General features: G+C 36.8%; 2 protein-coding genes across 2 annotated transcripts; one reads left to right on the top strand and one right to left on the bottom strand.

Moving 5' to 3' along the window:
• The first annotated feature begins 3,478 nt into the window (after positions 1–3,478).
• LOC109008688 (3-oxoacyl-[acyl-carrier-protein] synthase 3 A, chloroplastic-like) lies at positions 3,479–10,686 on the top strand. Its single transcript, XM_018988874.2, has 8 exons — positions 3,479–4,066; positions 6,008–6,156; positions 6,434–6,570; positions 7,303–7,408; positions 7,493–7,611; positions 8,962–9,026; positions 9,113–9,335; positions 10,245–10,686. The coding sequence occupies exons 1-8, from the start codon at positions 3,873–3,875 to the stop codon at positions 10,464–10,466; spliced, it is 1,215 nt and encodes a 404-aa protein (XP_018844419.2). The 5' UTR covers positions 3,479–3,872; the 3' UTR covers positions 10,467–10,686.
• An 86-nt stretch (positions 10,687–10,772) lies between these two features.
• LOC109008686 (probable xyloglucan galactosyltransferase GT19) lies at positions 10,773–12,874 on the bottom strand. The gene has a single exon (XM_018988873.2). It carries the CDS (start codon positions 12,401–12,403, stop codon positions 11,078–11,080), a length of 1,326 nt encoding a protein of 441 aa, XP_018844418.1. The 5' UTR covers positions 12,404–12,874; the 3' UTR covers positions 10,773–11,077.
• Positions 12,875–14,820: the final 1,946 nt, after the last annotated feature.

The following is a 14,820-nucleotide window of genomic DNA, read 5'->3' as shown; positions in this document are numbered from 1 at the left end:
CATTTTATTATAAAGTTTGAAAATATTTTATATAATAATTTATATTTTATTGTATTATAATTACGAATGAGTCACTTAAATCTCGCCTTATGTCTCAATTTGTATTGAGCCGTCCTGTCTCTATACATATGATTTCCAAAGTCTCCACTGTCATGGTTGTCTTTCTTTGCTCTAGGGTCTCTCTCTTTCCTTCTTTTACCTCTTTTGTTTATTTTGTATATTATTTTTTTATTTTTCGTTTAAATATGTGCAAAGTTATAACACGTTTGTTGAAAATTTTCTTTTTCCTTTCTTTTGGATTTTGATTGACTGTGATTTTGTGGTATTTCTTCTTATCGTTATGGTGGAAAGTTATGATATGCCTTGAGGTTTTCACTTTTTGTTGGCAAACGTTTTTACCCACTTGAGAAAATTACGATGTGGAGTGGAATTCATGAGTAGTAAAATGCATGGTATTACTATTACTTGAGGTTTTTCCTTTTCTGTTAAAGTAATATTTGTAACCTTTTGAAAAAATAACGATCGAAATTCTTGAGAATAGTTTGATTATTACGTGGTTGGTGGCCAGTGGAGGAGAAGATGGCGTCGACCGTGCCAGACGGAGCTCAGAAAGTGACCAATGACGTTGGAGTTTTACTCTTGGGCATGTCTTCTAGTTTGGAAGAAAGATAAGAATGAGAGGGGAGTTCTGCACATAGGGAGGTAAGATGAAGTGAGGGATATTTTTGACATTTGAATAAAATTATAGAGAAATTACTTAAACACCCTCTTCGTTCACATGTAGGCCTTGATGGAGATTGTATGTAGCATGACTCCAGTACCAAATAGGCACGCATTATACAAGTTTTTTTTTTTTTTTTTTTATAAAAAATGGTCCTACTAATTATTAAAAAAATGGGTCATATTAATAAATAATAATTTTTTAAATATTTTTTTAAGGTGAGTTCCACTTTTTTATAAGGACTTATATGTGACTTGTCTATTTAGAATTTGTATAAATCATTTCTCTTATTATTGTGCATTGTACGGATTAGAGAGACTATATTCATAAACAAAAACTCGTTATTTCTAAAATATTATTTATGGCATAATCTTATTTGAAGAAAGTCTCTAGTCTTCTAAAAAACTTTGTTGGGTCCAATCAAATACAAGTTCTATGAAAAGGTATAACGAGAAGCCCAACCTGGCCCAAGAGGAGTCCAAGCCATTTTCATTTTCTCCCTTGGAAGGTAAAGAGTACTTCATGAGCGAAGCCAGAAACAAAATAGTATGCACACCAAAATCTAAGTTTTTTCTTGCAAACAACCGATTCATAATAATTATATATAGAAGTCTGCCCTTGTTTGGGTTTTCTTCAACGAATGGACTAAAATCCATGAGTACATATGAAAAGAAACTGAGATATGGTTTGAAGGTAAGCATGCATGAGGCATTTTTCATTTCCATGATTGTTAATGGATACTCTTAGGAGGTAAAATCCCCCATATGGCATCCCAAGCCCAATTCAATGTTCCATCATTGGTAAGTAATGAACAGACAATAATGGGACAAGAAAAAGAAAGTGTCAAAGAAAAAATTGGGAGAAGAGAAAGACTAAGAAGAGTAGGAAGGGAGATGAATGACAAATACGCATGGGGATAAGACAATAGGAGAATGCAAGGTGTAAGAGGAAAAGAGAAAAAAGAGAAAATATGAGAAAAATAGGTCAGATACGCGAGATGAGAGATATAATGGCCCTTCATCACCACTCTCAAGGGCTAGAATAAAAATGGATCTGAGAGATGAGATTGGAGGGAGGACGAGAACATTGAGCACTATCTTCAATCTCATAACAAGAGCTTTAGGATATGATATTCTTTAGAAAATAGGTATTTGACCTCCATTGTACATAAAGAACTGAGAGATTGTAAAATATCTATATTATAGTATATTTGCCCTCCAAACGACTTGTGAGCTTAGATCTTATGCAGAATCATGTAAATATGTGTGTCTCAATCTTTATTTATATTTTTTGTATTTATTTTTCATTCGCTGCTATGAATATATGTACGAGGACTGTATCATCACTCCAGACCACCATCATGGGCTTCAGACGATGCAGAATGAGGCCTAGGTCACCACCATAAGTTGAGAATGACTTTTTCTTCCGTTCTTGCATATTGTGAGATTTTTTGTACGAAAGATGCTATTTCTTTTCAAGTTATTTTCCTCTTGCCTTTGACTTTGCCGTTCCAGCACTGAGCCATAGTAGGTTTATAAAGAGATCTCACAAAAATAATTTTATAACTTGATGTGATTAGACGTGATACATTAAATTTACTTTATAATAAAAATAGTTTTTACAATATAATACAACACAATGAGCCACATCAATTTGTAAATCTTATTTTGTAAATTTTTTTGTGAACTAAGCATTTTTATCAGTGAAAATACTAGTTTTGTCCCCTTCTATATCGGTACAAGATCATCTTATTGACAACAACATTCTTAATATTTTTAAATAAAAATATTAACTAGACGAACGAAAAATTTACTTCTTTACGTGTTTGTTAATGAACGCAATTGTAGAGCATATGAAAAGTTTATGCAGGTTTTGCTGAAGCTTGTCTCGCGGAAAAAACAAAACCAAACAGTGCACCTACATTTCCATGTACCATAAACTTATGTGACTACCCAACATCATGAAATATAAATAACCGACTTTCTTGTTGGTTGTTTAGGTTTATTGATTCCAACCCTTTCATCGTATTGGATTGCATTCTCAGAATAAAGTCTAATGTAGTATTAAATTCCTATCCGATTTTAGCCCACCAAGTACCTACTTAGCCATCCACATCCTTTTAGGTTCGTGAATTTCCGTTAATTAATTGCAATAGAAAGACTTTGTTTGGACGAGTTTTTTTTTTTTTTCTCAGCAAGATAGATTCATTCATTACATATGTTTGGACGAGTTAAGCAAGAGAAAATATATTTATAATTATGAATTGTATAATCGTCACGTAATTTTTTTTAAAAAAATAAATAAAATACGAGATTCACATGAAAAAAATTAATTTTTTAATAATAAATTTTATCATTTTTTAAAATAATTATACAACATTTACATACTTTACGATTGTATATAGAATTATTCGTTAAACAAACTTATAATGAGAATCATATCAACAAAATCTAACTTTAAAAGAGGGAAAAAAAGTCAATGAGAAAACCCATTTTGTAAAGTAGTAGCCAAACAAACTTCCAACTTCTAATATTGGTGTAAAGATTTTAAGTTGGGATTTTGGAGAGAAACCGATAATCTTCATGCAAATACAACTGTAAGAGGAGGATTTGAGTTCATATTCTCCACCATCCTACCCATTCGAGCCGAACGACAAACGGCCATTGGCATCTATCCAAGTATTAAACAAGGGTATGAAAGTAGTTTCATTAGGAGCGTCTCATTAGGTGGCAAATTCCTATTACTTTTTTCCCAACTTGAATTATGAAAACAAAATCGAACTAATTTGGAATGGGAAAGCACTGGATTGTTCGTCCCTCCTGGACCTTTTTATAACACGGCTACGAGCATAGGCGTTTCCCAACTTTGACAAAGTTGGGTTTTGGCAAAATCGCCCGTTCGTCTACCTGCTTCGGACCCTCCGAAGATCGTTCAAAAAAAAAGAAAGGAAAAAAGCCTCACAATATACAGTGTTTTCTGTGTGAAGGGCCGCCTATTGATTGATCTTTCTTTTCTCTCATGGGCTCCAAATACTCAGTCACATTCTTCTTCTTCTCTCACTTGTAAACTAAGCTAAAAGACCATCTCTTTCGGTCTTTTCCGGTGCATTTATCAGTTGTTTTGTTCGTCGGGTTACGGTGGTGGGTGTAAAATGGCCAATTCATCAGGGTTCTTTACTTCCTCAGTTCCCAGCCTAAGAAGGAGGATTCAACCTCCGATAGGGATATACCGATCTGGGCTTCGCTCCCTTGAGGGATTCTCCAACAGGGTCTTTTGCTCCAGCACCATTAAAGGTGCAGAGAAACCTTCTTCTGGCGCTTCCCCTGCTGAATATCGGGTACCCAGGTGACTTTCATATCTGACTTCTCTTGTAGTTTTGTGATTGTTCATTTCTTGTTTTAGTTTTTAAAGAATGCGAGTCTTGAATCAATTGGGTTAGTGTATAGTCGATGAGTTTCTTGGAAATTGTTTGAAGAGGTGTAATTGGGTTATTGTTTATGATCTTGTTTTGGAGACAAATGGATTCGAGATTTTTATTCTGTCTTTTGGGTCTTGCTATTTCTTTTTTCTTTTTAGTTATGTGATTGTCGTGGAAGAGCTCGTGGATGATTTGCTCTTGCATGGACACTTACTGTATAAAGTCATGAAGGAGAGAACGCAAAAGATAAAATCTTTCTAAAGGTAGAATCTTTTTTTGATAAGGGATACCCATTTCATTACCATTAAGGAAGAAAATAAATCAAGTGCACAAGCAGTCACCCAAGAAGAAGAATGCATTAGCACATGCACAACCGAAACCAACACTCAGGCAAATACTCACACTGCAGAGGCAAGGAAATCACAGCAGACGAAAAATGAATCTTCTAGAATAAACAAATATTTTCTGGTAGGACAGGTGTCCATTAATCCTGCAATTGTGAAAAATTGTTAGTTACTAGTTTCTCTATATAAAGCAATGTAAAGGCACTGTAAAGAAGTATGAGAGGAAAGAAAACAGAGATATGAAAATATGATTCTCTCTTTTACACATTCTGTCGAGCAAATGATATTCATACTGACTTGTAATTTCAATAATTACAAACTGCTCAAAGGGGCATTCCACGACGTGTACAAGAACGTCGACCACCAAGAAATAGAAAGAGAGACAAAATAATCATGAAGAGTAAGCCCATTAAAGTCCTAGATGCTGTAGAGATGAGGAATATGTTGAAAAAGAAAGTCTTGAGCTCCTGTATCGCGTTCTCGATCCTCAAAACTTCTATAGTTCCTTTCCAATACACCATATGAGACATGTAGGAAGCATTTTTCACACTGTTGAGATTTGTGGACCATTGCCTAATCCTCTCCATGAGATTTGTGGAACCAATTATCAAGGTAGAATCTATCTAAAGGGAATATAATCAATATTTATTTGTTGTCTTTGTGATATTAAATTCAGTAGGGCGATGTTTAAAGTGGTAGGTTTGGTGGGAGAACTGAACTTTGTTGCATTATTGGGAGATCCATGTGGAGTAAAAGAGATTCTTCTTGTTGAAGATTGGTTCTATGTGCTATATATCCTTTAAAGTGGGTCTTCTTGAATTATTCTACCTTGCACAAACATTTGTGATTGCTGCATTATTGCTAGCATAGTCATGAGAGGTGGACTCAGGCTACGTTTGGATGTTGAGATGAGTTGAGTTGAGTTGTGAATAGTATTATTTTATAGGTCCCATTGAGATGAGTTTAACTTTTTAGGTTAAAATGTATGAAGTAGGTTGAGATGAGTTTACTTTTTTTTATGAGAAGTTGAAAAAGTAGTAAGTCCCAACAATGATTGATTTGAGATGAGTTGAATTTGGTTCAACAACCGAACACAATTTACTGATTCCATTGTGAGTTTGCTTCATGCATTAGATGGTCCGTATGTGCGGTTTGAAGTCTGCCAAAGTGGAAATAGAATTACTGAAAAAGTGTCTCATGACGTTAGCTGTGAATGCATAGAACATTCTGTAGTTAAAGAGTTTAAGTATCATTAACTTCTTATTCTTCTTGTTGTTTACATCTATGTCTATCCTCAGTTTTATATATTATTTGGTTGAACGAAGAGAGACTTTAGAGTTTGAAAAGGACAATCAGAATTAATAAAAAAAATTGTTGTCCTGATCTTGTATTTCCATCTTAGAGGCATCCTCAGTTTTATATATCATTTGGCTCAACAGAGAGAGACTTTATAATTTGACAATGACAATCAGAATTACTGAAAAAATGTTATCCTGATCTTGTACTTTGGAAATAAATGAGCAGTTTGGTCAGTAAAGGCTGCAAATTAGTTGGTTGCGGATCAGCAGCACCCACTCTGATGATTTCAAATGATGATCTTGCAAAAATAGTTGACACTTCTGATGAATGGATATCTGTTCGAACTGGGATTCATAATCGACGGGTTCTTTCAGGTCAGTTGTGATAGTACATGATGGTGCCATATATTGGATAGTTGTAAATGGTCTGTGGTGAATTACCTGTCCTAGCCAAAAAATAAAATAATGGAGATGGTAGATTTGACCTGGGTGAAAATGTGAATGTTTGCACTGGATAACTTAATGTCTAGACCTCTTTTGTCTTATTATCTACGTCACGATTCGTATGAAATATAAATCTTAGTTTCATTATGAAATGGCATTCTTATGTTGGAAACTGTGAATGACTTTTGGTTCACTGTTGCTCCTATAGACAAGGATAGCTTAACCACTTTAGCGGTAGAGGCAGCAAGGAAAGCTCTTGATATGGCACAGGTTGATCCTGATGATGTGGACCTAGTCTTGATGTGCACATCAACACCAGAGGATCTTTTTGGTAGCGCTCCTCAGGTATAGGAATATGAGATGATAAATTCTGAAAATTGGACTATGAAATAGCAATCATGTTAATTTTCTTTGTTAAAGTTGAGCAGCATGTATGTTTAAGATCATCTAGGGTTGCTTAGTTGTCATTCTGAGGAATATTGCCTGCACACGGTAGGCTGAAAAAATGATTTTTTGCTGTGTATATTCAAGGAACTTTGACCAATTGTAAACAGATAATGTTTATTCCATATGTCTTATGGGGTGCATAAATTTACTTCCCGTTTTAAATCATTTTGCCATGTGTGTATTTGTTGCTTTCTGAGAATAAGAAATCAAGAAATACTGTATTTTTTTATATCGCTATCTTTACACCAAAGGCTGTCTCATGTATGTGGCTTGTTTTTTTGAATTGATAATATCTTGAAAACTTTAAAGAGTGTAACAAGAAAATATATTGGGTGTCAAGATTGATATGTATTTGACAGAGATGAGTCCTAATATATTTTCCTAGCTAAGTAATATGCCCTAAAAGGCTGGTTTGGCTTAATAGGGATTTGGGCTTAACTGAAGCTCAACTTTCCCCATCTTTGTTAGTCCAGGCTTTGCTTCAATCCATTGCATCTTTATATGGCTGAACATATTTCTATGGGACTAACTAGTCAAGAGAGTAAACTGTTCGAGAAGCTTCATGTTTAGCTGGTTTTATAAGCTAAGACTCTTCTATGCTTCTCCTTTTGGTGGTGTTATAATTTTCAGATCCAAAAAGCACTTGGATGCAAAAGAAATCCTTTGGCTTATGATATTACAGCTGCATGTAGTGGATTTGTGTTGGGTCTGGTATCAGCTGCTTGTCACATTAGGGGTAATGGATTTGTCTACTTTTCTGAAATGGGGTCTCAATTACTCCTGTAATTAAAGTATCAAACTCTACTTCTGTAAATGACAGGAGGTGGATTTCAAAATGTTCTAGTGATCGGAGCTGATGCTCTCTCTCGATATGTTGATTGGACGGATAGAGGTACCTGTATTCTCTTTGGAGATGCTGCTGGTGCTGTACTAGTGCAGGTACTAGTCATTATATTGGTATTTACACTTTTGACAGTTTCTGAACAGTTCCACTTTGGTGTAAAACTGAAGTACAAAAATACTCTTATACTATCTTATTGAATATTTATGTCTCAATTACAATCTTTTGGAGTATAGTTTCTACGTAAGGTTTTTGGATGCTTTTGGTCTCCATGTGTCCCTTCAACTAACAACTTTGAAGAGTTGGCTTCATTTGAGGGAATGGGACTAGCAAGCTGATGTGCTACTGTAGATGTCAATCCAATTATGTTGAGTTTGTCTGTCTGATGCCTTCTCTAAAAGTTTGCAAAAGTATGAACCTATAGAAATGGTTTGGCAGATTGGCAGTAAATTCATTTCTTAGTTGATTGTTGGAAACTCCTAATCATTGTTTCTTCATAGTTTTATGTGATACCCCATATGATAAGGATAATGGTAGGTGGTGTATGAGATCCCACATTGTTTGGGAAAGAGAAGTTCTTGCTCTTTATAAGGTTCCAATGGGGCTCCAATTGTATCATTGACTAGTCATTTTGGAGTATAGGTTATGTGGTTTGGACCTTCCATTGAGGCGTTACAAATGGTATCAGAGCCTATTCCTACCAGAAATGTGGGACTTGAGCTATGCCACTTACGACGGACTGGCCCGACGGAGATGTTGGGAATTTAAGGGGGGTAGATTGGTAGATTGTGATATCCCATATGATAAAGATAATGGTAGGTGGTGTATGAGATTCCACATTGCTTGGGAAGGAGAAATTCTTACTCTTTATAAGGTTCTAATGAAACTCCAATTGTATCATTGACTAGTCCTTTTGGAGTATAGGCTATGTGGTTTGGGCCTTCCATTAGAGCGTTACATTTATATCTAGTTTATCTACTTTTGACTTTGAACTGAATGCCCAAAGTCTTTAATATTTTTTCTTCTTGTCTGTTCTTAGTGTGAAGTCTATGTTCTATATGAGAGTTATTTGATGGTGCTGTGTCTCCATATTCAAAAAGAGTTGGTAGATCAGAGGGATCAAACATCGAGATCCTCTGGCCCACATGGCACACATATCTCCGTCTCTGTAACACAAGTTTGAACTCTTAGAAGCCAAGAGGTTAAAAAGATGATTACTAATATGAATTCCGACCACTTAGACATTTGTTATTTGTCTCTAACCTACTATCTTTTACAATGTATTTGGTCTCCAACTTAATGACACTATGTTTGATCTCTCATCCTTCCCGTGGGAATTCTGATTCTACTGTTGCTTAAAGATGATAATTGCCTCAAGCCTACTTTTATAACAGTTCATAGCTATGGGAAACACATTTGGGCATTTATTTGAATAAAAACTCATGCAGGCCTGTGACAGTGAAGAAGATGGTTTATTTAGTTTTGACCTGCACAGTGATGGCGATGGCCAAAGGCACGTGATTATAGTGTTCTTGACTAAAAAGTTTTTCACTTCCTTATATGAAGAATGTGACCAAACACTTACTTCCCTTTATGCAGACATCTAAATGCCACCATGAAAGAAAATGAAATGGACAATGCAGCGGAATCTAATGGTTCTGTGTTAGGCTTCCCTCCAAGGCGCTCTTCATATTCTTGCATTCAAATGAATGGCAAAGAGGTCTTTCGCTTTGCGGTACGATGTGTGCCCCAGTCAATTGAGTCTGCCCTGGAAAAGGCTGGTCTCCCCAGGTCGAGCATTGATTGGTTGTTGCTTCATCAGGTATGCGATAAACTAACTTCAAAGTAAATACAAAACCATTGTTTAAAATCTAAGATACAGGTCCGCCCGCAGTCTACCTAGGAAGCTATCAAGAGCTTAGCTCTTTAAACAATATACTAATATAGTTTGTTTTCATAAGTAGCTCATTAAACAATATATTAGGTCTGCTTTCGGTGTTTTTTTAGCTCGTGCTGCATATAATATTATAAACTGAAATTATATAAAAAGGTCAATTGCAAAGAAATTGGAGGTGTATCCTTTCCACTATGGAAGTTTAAAAGACTGAGAGGGCATTTACTGAGGGGTATGCTACCAAATTGACATTTGGTGGCTGCCCGTTGTGCCACTGAATGCTCAAGCTGGTTCTGAAACCGATATAAATTTTTTGCATGCCAACCTTTGAACGACTTGAGGAGGGTCGCTATGTCTTTGGATAGGAGGGTGTTGGATTGCAGTAATTACCATGGCATCTTTCTATGACCACCCTGTCAAGCTTTCTATTTGCTGCTTCTTTGACTGCTAAGAGAGCAGTCAGAGCAGCAGTTGCTTTCAGTGTTATTTCTATCTCGATATCACATATTTGTTTCTCAATCCTTAGCCTTAAAAACCGTTGCTGTAGAAGCTTTTGGCACATAATATTTTCTTGATGGGACAAACAAAAGTTGACCCGGGACTTCTGACCCAATTTCACAAGACTTATAAGCCATTCATAGGCTCTATTTCCAAATTGCTTACGGAGTAATATTAACTAGGTGGTCTAAACTAGAAAACAGAGTGAGAAAAAAATTCCAGACTTTTGTGCATCCACCGGACCTCGTACCCCTATTAATGGTATGAAGTAAGAAGTACTTGGACTTCGAAATAAGGTTTTTCACATGAAAATGACAATGACAGAGATTGATAATGCAGGCAAACCAGAGGATCATTGACGCAGTTGCTACACGCTTAGAAATCCCACCAGAACGTGTCATTTCGAATTTGGCAAATTATGGTAACACTAGTGCTGCTTCCATTCCATTAGCATTGGACGAAGCTGTTCGGAGTGGGAAGGTGAAGGCCGGCCATACTATAGCAGCTGCAGGCTTTGGAGCAGGTCTTACTTGGGGTTCTGCAATTCTCAGATGGGGATAAAACCTCAATTTTCCAGCCAACCACTCATACAGAAGAGTGAAAATTTTGAGATGATTCCGCATGTCCTGCAGATTCTTCATCTAGTTATCCCAACCGGGGGAAAAAAAACAGCATATTCTCCATCAGGCCTCCTTTTGTTTGGTTGCTTTTATTACAATTTTAGCTTTGGAACCCTAAAAAATTTAATTCTTTTTCTTCAGTCCAATAATGTAATTGTTTTCATCTCTTTCTGTCCACAGAACCTATCCTTTTTCTGCCTACAGTATCGGCATTAGCAAAACGATCTCCATTTAAACAAGGAAGATGTGTATCAACGTATCAATCTGTTAGTAAAACAGCTATATTATACACTGTAATCTAGAACCTCTCTGACCCAAAAACTCAACAGTACAATAAGAAAGGCACCATTAGTGACCTAAAACAATGTACGAGATTTATTACCAAATTGGGTTACAAATAATATAATCCACCCTGCACTTTTGCATTGAACGAACCATTGTGAATTAAAAATGAAAAACTAAAATAAAAAAAGGAAAATAATCGGGTATAAATAGTAATTACAAAGACAAAATAAAAACAGAATGCATGGAAGTTACTCCACTGCCACTTCTTTAAAGCCTAGACTTGATCCTCTGCAGAGTACCCTCAACTGCAATATCAAACGCATCCTTCTTTGTCTTCAAACCCAACGAACTCTCATGCCTCCTGTAAATAACTCTCGGCATTAACTCCAACACTTTCTCTCTCATCATCTTAACTCTAGCTCTTGGTATACCCATTAACACGTCCAAAATCCTCAGTCCCTTAAACACCACCTCCTCTTTGGGTATGAACACCGAGAACTTCCCGTACATCTCCTCCGGCAGATGCCACTTATACTGCGACTTCGCCGACATGTCCTCGAAGAAAACCGGGACGCACCCGGCAAGAAAGCTATCAAAAGTGGACCTACGCGTGGGTGTATCTCCCGGTGGCTGCAAACAAAAGCTTGCTTGCAACATTGGCCTCATGTACCTAACTGGGTCGTGCTCGCACACCCCATTAGAGCAATCCACGATCTCGCACAATTTCGCGTACCCACCAAGAGTTTGAGTCGCGTTATAATTCTCACACTCGGTCCTAATGCTCCGCCTGATATTGGGGCTGGCCGAGAACCCTCCGCCTCCGGCGAAGAGCATTAAGGTAGACCTTCTCGACCGCCTTGCACGTCGTATCCACGACTCCAAGAACGCGAGGCTCGGCGGGTGAAACGACGTTGGGTAAGGTATCGCTTGCTCCTGCCACGGCCAAGCTCTGGCCTCCAAGGTCAAAGCCGTCACGTTGAAGAACTCGGGGAGTTCGAGAAAGGAAGTGCCCCATGTGGGAGGGTCGTGGCCCAGAGGTTGCGAGAAGTCCCAGGCGGGCCGAGCCATGACCAAGAAATGGTTGTGGCCGGCGTGGCGAGCCCATATGCGGGGGTTATCATCCTTTAAGAATTCGAACAAGTCGAGACCGTGATCGGCGCTAGCATTGACGTCGGGGCCGTAAAGGTAACGTAGGGCGTCGATGCCGGCGAAGTAAGGCAGGTAGACGGCGTCGGCGAGGTCGGGATTGGGGGTAAGACATGGGTACTCGAGCATCCGACGGTGGAAGATGAACTCGAGCATCAACGAGTCGGTGCGGAACCAGCTGTGGGAACGGTTATAGGTCTTTTGGCCGAGGCCATGGTTGGGAAGGTAAGGGCAGAAGTTATCAAAGAGAGGGTATTGGGAGCAGTTGGATAAGAGATCGAGGTTGAACCGAGAGGGGAGGCGTCTGATGTGGATCCAACGGTGGGTGCAGTCGGCAACGGTGGGATCTGGGTCTGGGTTGGAAAGGATTAAATTTTGGTGGGAAATGGTAGATTGGAGGAGTAAGAGGAAGATTGTGGGAAGAACTACACTGGGTATGGAAACCATGGGGGCTGAGAGAGGAACTGAATCGGAAGAGATCGGAGAAAAACAGTGGCAGGAGAAAGGAACGGTGAAGGAGAATGCAAACAAAGGTTGGATTTTGTTTTTGTCTATGGCGACGAACCGTCGATGTGCTGTGTGTTTTGTTCAGTGTTTTTCTTTTCCCCTGATCTCAATCCTATATTTTACAAGGATGTTTCGAGTGTTTTTTTTCTTACTTTCATTTTCTTTTATTTCTGCTATGTCAAGGGAGGGATCCATGGAATAAGAGTGTTGGAAAGTCAAAATTTAGAGAGAGAGAGAGAGTGCACAAAGTGGTAGGGGGTAAGGATAAGGGTCGGAACTTGACAGCGCCATTGTCGGTGGGACTTACGAAGGAGCAACCACTCCACACAATGCGGCGGGCGTTTCCTGCCTTATAGTTGTAACTTGTATCAGTTTCCCTTTATTTTTCCATTGCTTTCTTTTTCTCTTTTATTTTCTTTGTGCGCACAGGCATTATGGGTGTTGACTAATAGCATGCTTCCGTTTCTGTTTGTACACCGAGAGCAGCTCAGATGATACGTGAATAATAATAAAAATAATAGTAAAATAAAAATAAATAATAATAAAATAATTTGAAAATATTTTAAAATAATTATGTTTTTAAATAGACCCTAAGAATATTTAATACTAAACTTGGATATATCTTAGGCTTAGTCTGGATAGTGAGTTATTTTCATTTCATTTCAATATTTAAACACCATAAATATAAAAAAAATTTAATTTCAAATCTAAACTTTTTTAAATAATCATTACTTAAAAATTATAACTTTTTTAAATTTCTAAATAAATTATAAAAAATAATTAACTTCTTCAAATCTTAAAATACAAATAATATTAAAAAATAATATTTTAATTTTATAATATTTTTATTCAATTTTTTATCTCTTATTTTTTAAAATTCTATAAAATATCTTAATTTAAATAATTTCTAACTCATCTAATCTCAATTTAAATATCTTATTATTATTTATAAATTATCTCAACTAATTATCTAAACCGGGCCTAGAGACCCATCTTATAATTTTAGTGCAGGTCTGGGCCCCAATAATATGGACCTCTTATTGTTACTTTACAAGTCGTATTTCGGCCTTAATTTTTTACATAGGCATTGGATATCCCATAAAGTCTAGGATGGTGTCCAAATAGAATGTAATTTCTCCGAATTAGCCTCCTCCTCCATTTCGGGCCACATGTACCGCCAAGATTTTGTGGAGTGGACTTGCATCTTTCCCATGAAAGTTCTTACTCCAATTTGATATTAAAAAGATACAGCCCGAGTGAATCTTACAATAAATATATAGTATAAAAATAAACAGTGGGAAATTGCAAAGGCAATAAATTTGCCATATTAATTAATATTTACTATTAAGTTACTAAATTATAAAATCAAGAAATGTTGATGTCGCAAAATCTAACAATTTAATTTGAAAAGTATATATAGTTTATATTTAGCATGTTCTATAAAGTGTATATATATATATATATATTTGGTTCTCGAATTCATGTATTTATTTATAAATTATAATATCATATATGTGGGTAAAGACTTTTGCATGTGATCGTGTGGTCATAGCTCCACGTACGATCGATCGAACATGCATAATATTGAAGAAATTATGTCGAAAGTCTTGTTACTGAACTCAACACATGAATTCATGTGTGTATGAATGATCTCCTCGTGAGTATTGATTGTTTTGGTTTTATAAAAGAGCAATGTTATATACAGTTTCTATTTAAGGACTGCAATGCATGTCTAGGCAATTTTATTTTTAAAATTTTTTAAAATTATAAAAATATTCCTCCGAAAATGATATTTTTTCTCATATAATAAAGGGCTTACACATATAGTCCTAAAGTGGAGACTGCAAATAAAATTTCTCTTCATAAAAATACACGTTCACTATTTGTAATATTGATTAAGAACCATAAATTAACATTAAGCATTCTATATATATACTCTCCAACGTCAGCTTTGTTGTACCACGTGTTTCCCTTGTTCTTTCAATAATATATATAATAACCTAGCAGCTAGTCACCCGAACTTAAATATTGTTTTTTCCCCTATGCATGGGTTGATATAGGACCCGGCCCAATCAAGAACCCGGGTTGCAAAACCCAGACGCACTCGGTCAGGATACCAGATTTACAACTCGGTACCTTTTTTTTTTTTTTCCTTTCTTTGTGGGGGTATTGTACTATTGTGGGTTTGTCCATCTCTCGAAATTGTTTATCCTATATGTGGACAATTTTCATAAAGCCTCTTCCTGTTTATCATAGCAACGTCCATTATGTTCATCATGAGCGCAGCAAAGCCAACAGCGCCGAGGAGTTGAACCAGAGCAAGCCTTGCACAAAGCAAGAAGCCACACGCTGAAAGG

This window comes from Juglans regia, chromosome 9 (genome assembly GCF_001411555.2).
Source record: "Juglans regia cultivar Chandler chromosome 9, Walnut 2.0, whole genome shotgun sequence".
NCBI lineage: Eukaryota > Viridiplantae > Streptophyta > Magnoliopsida > Fagales > Juglandaceae > Juglans > Juglans regia.
Note: the sequence above shows the minus strand (reverse complement) of the source record. Positions and strands in the feature narration are given on the sequence as shown.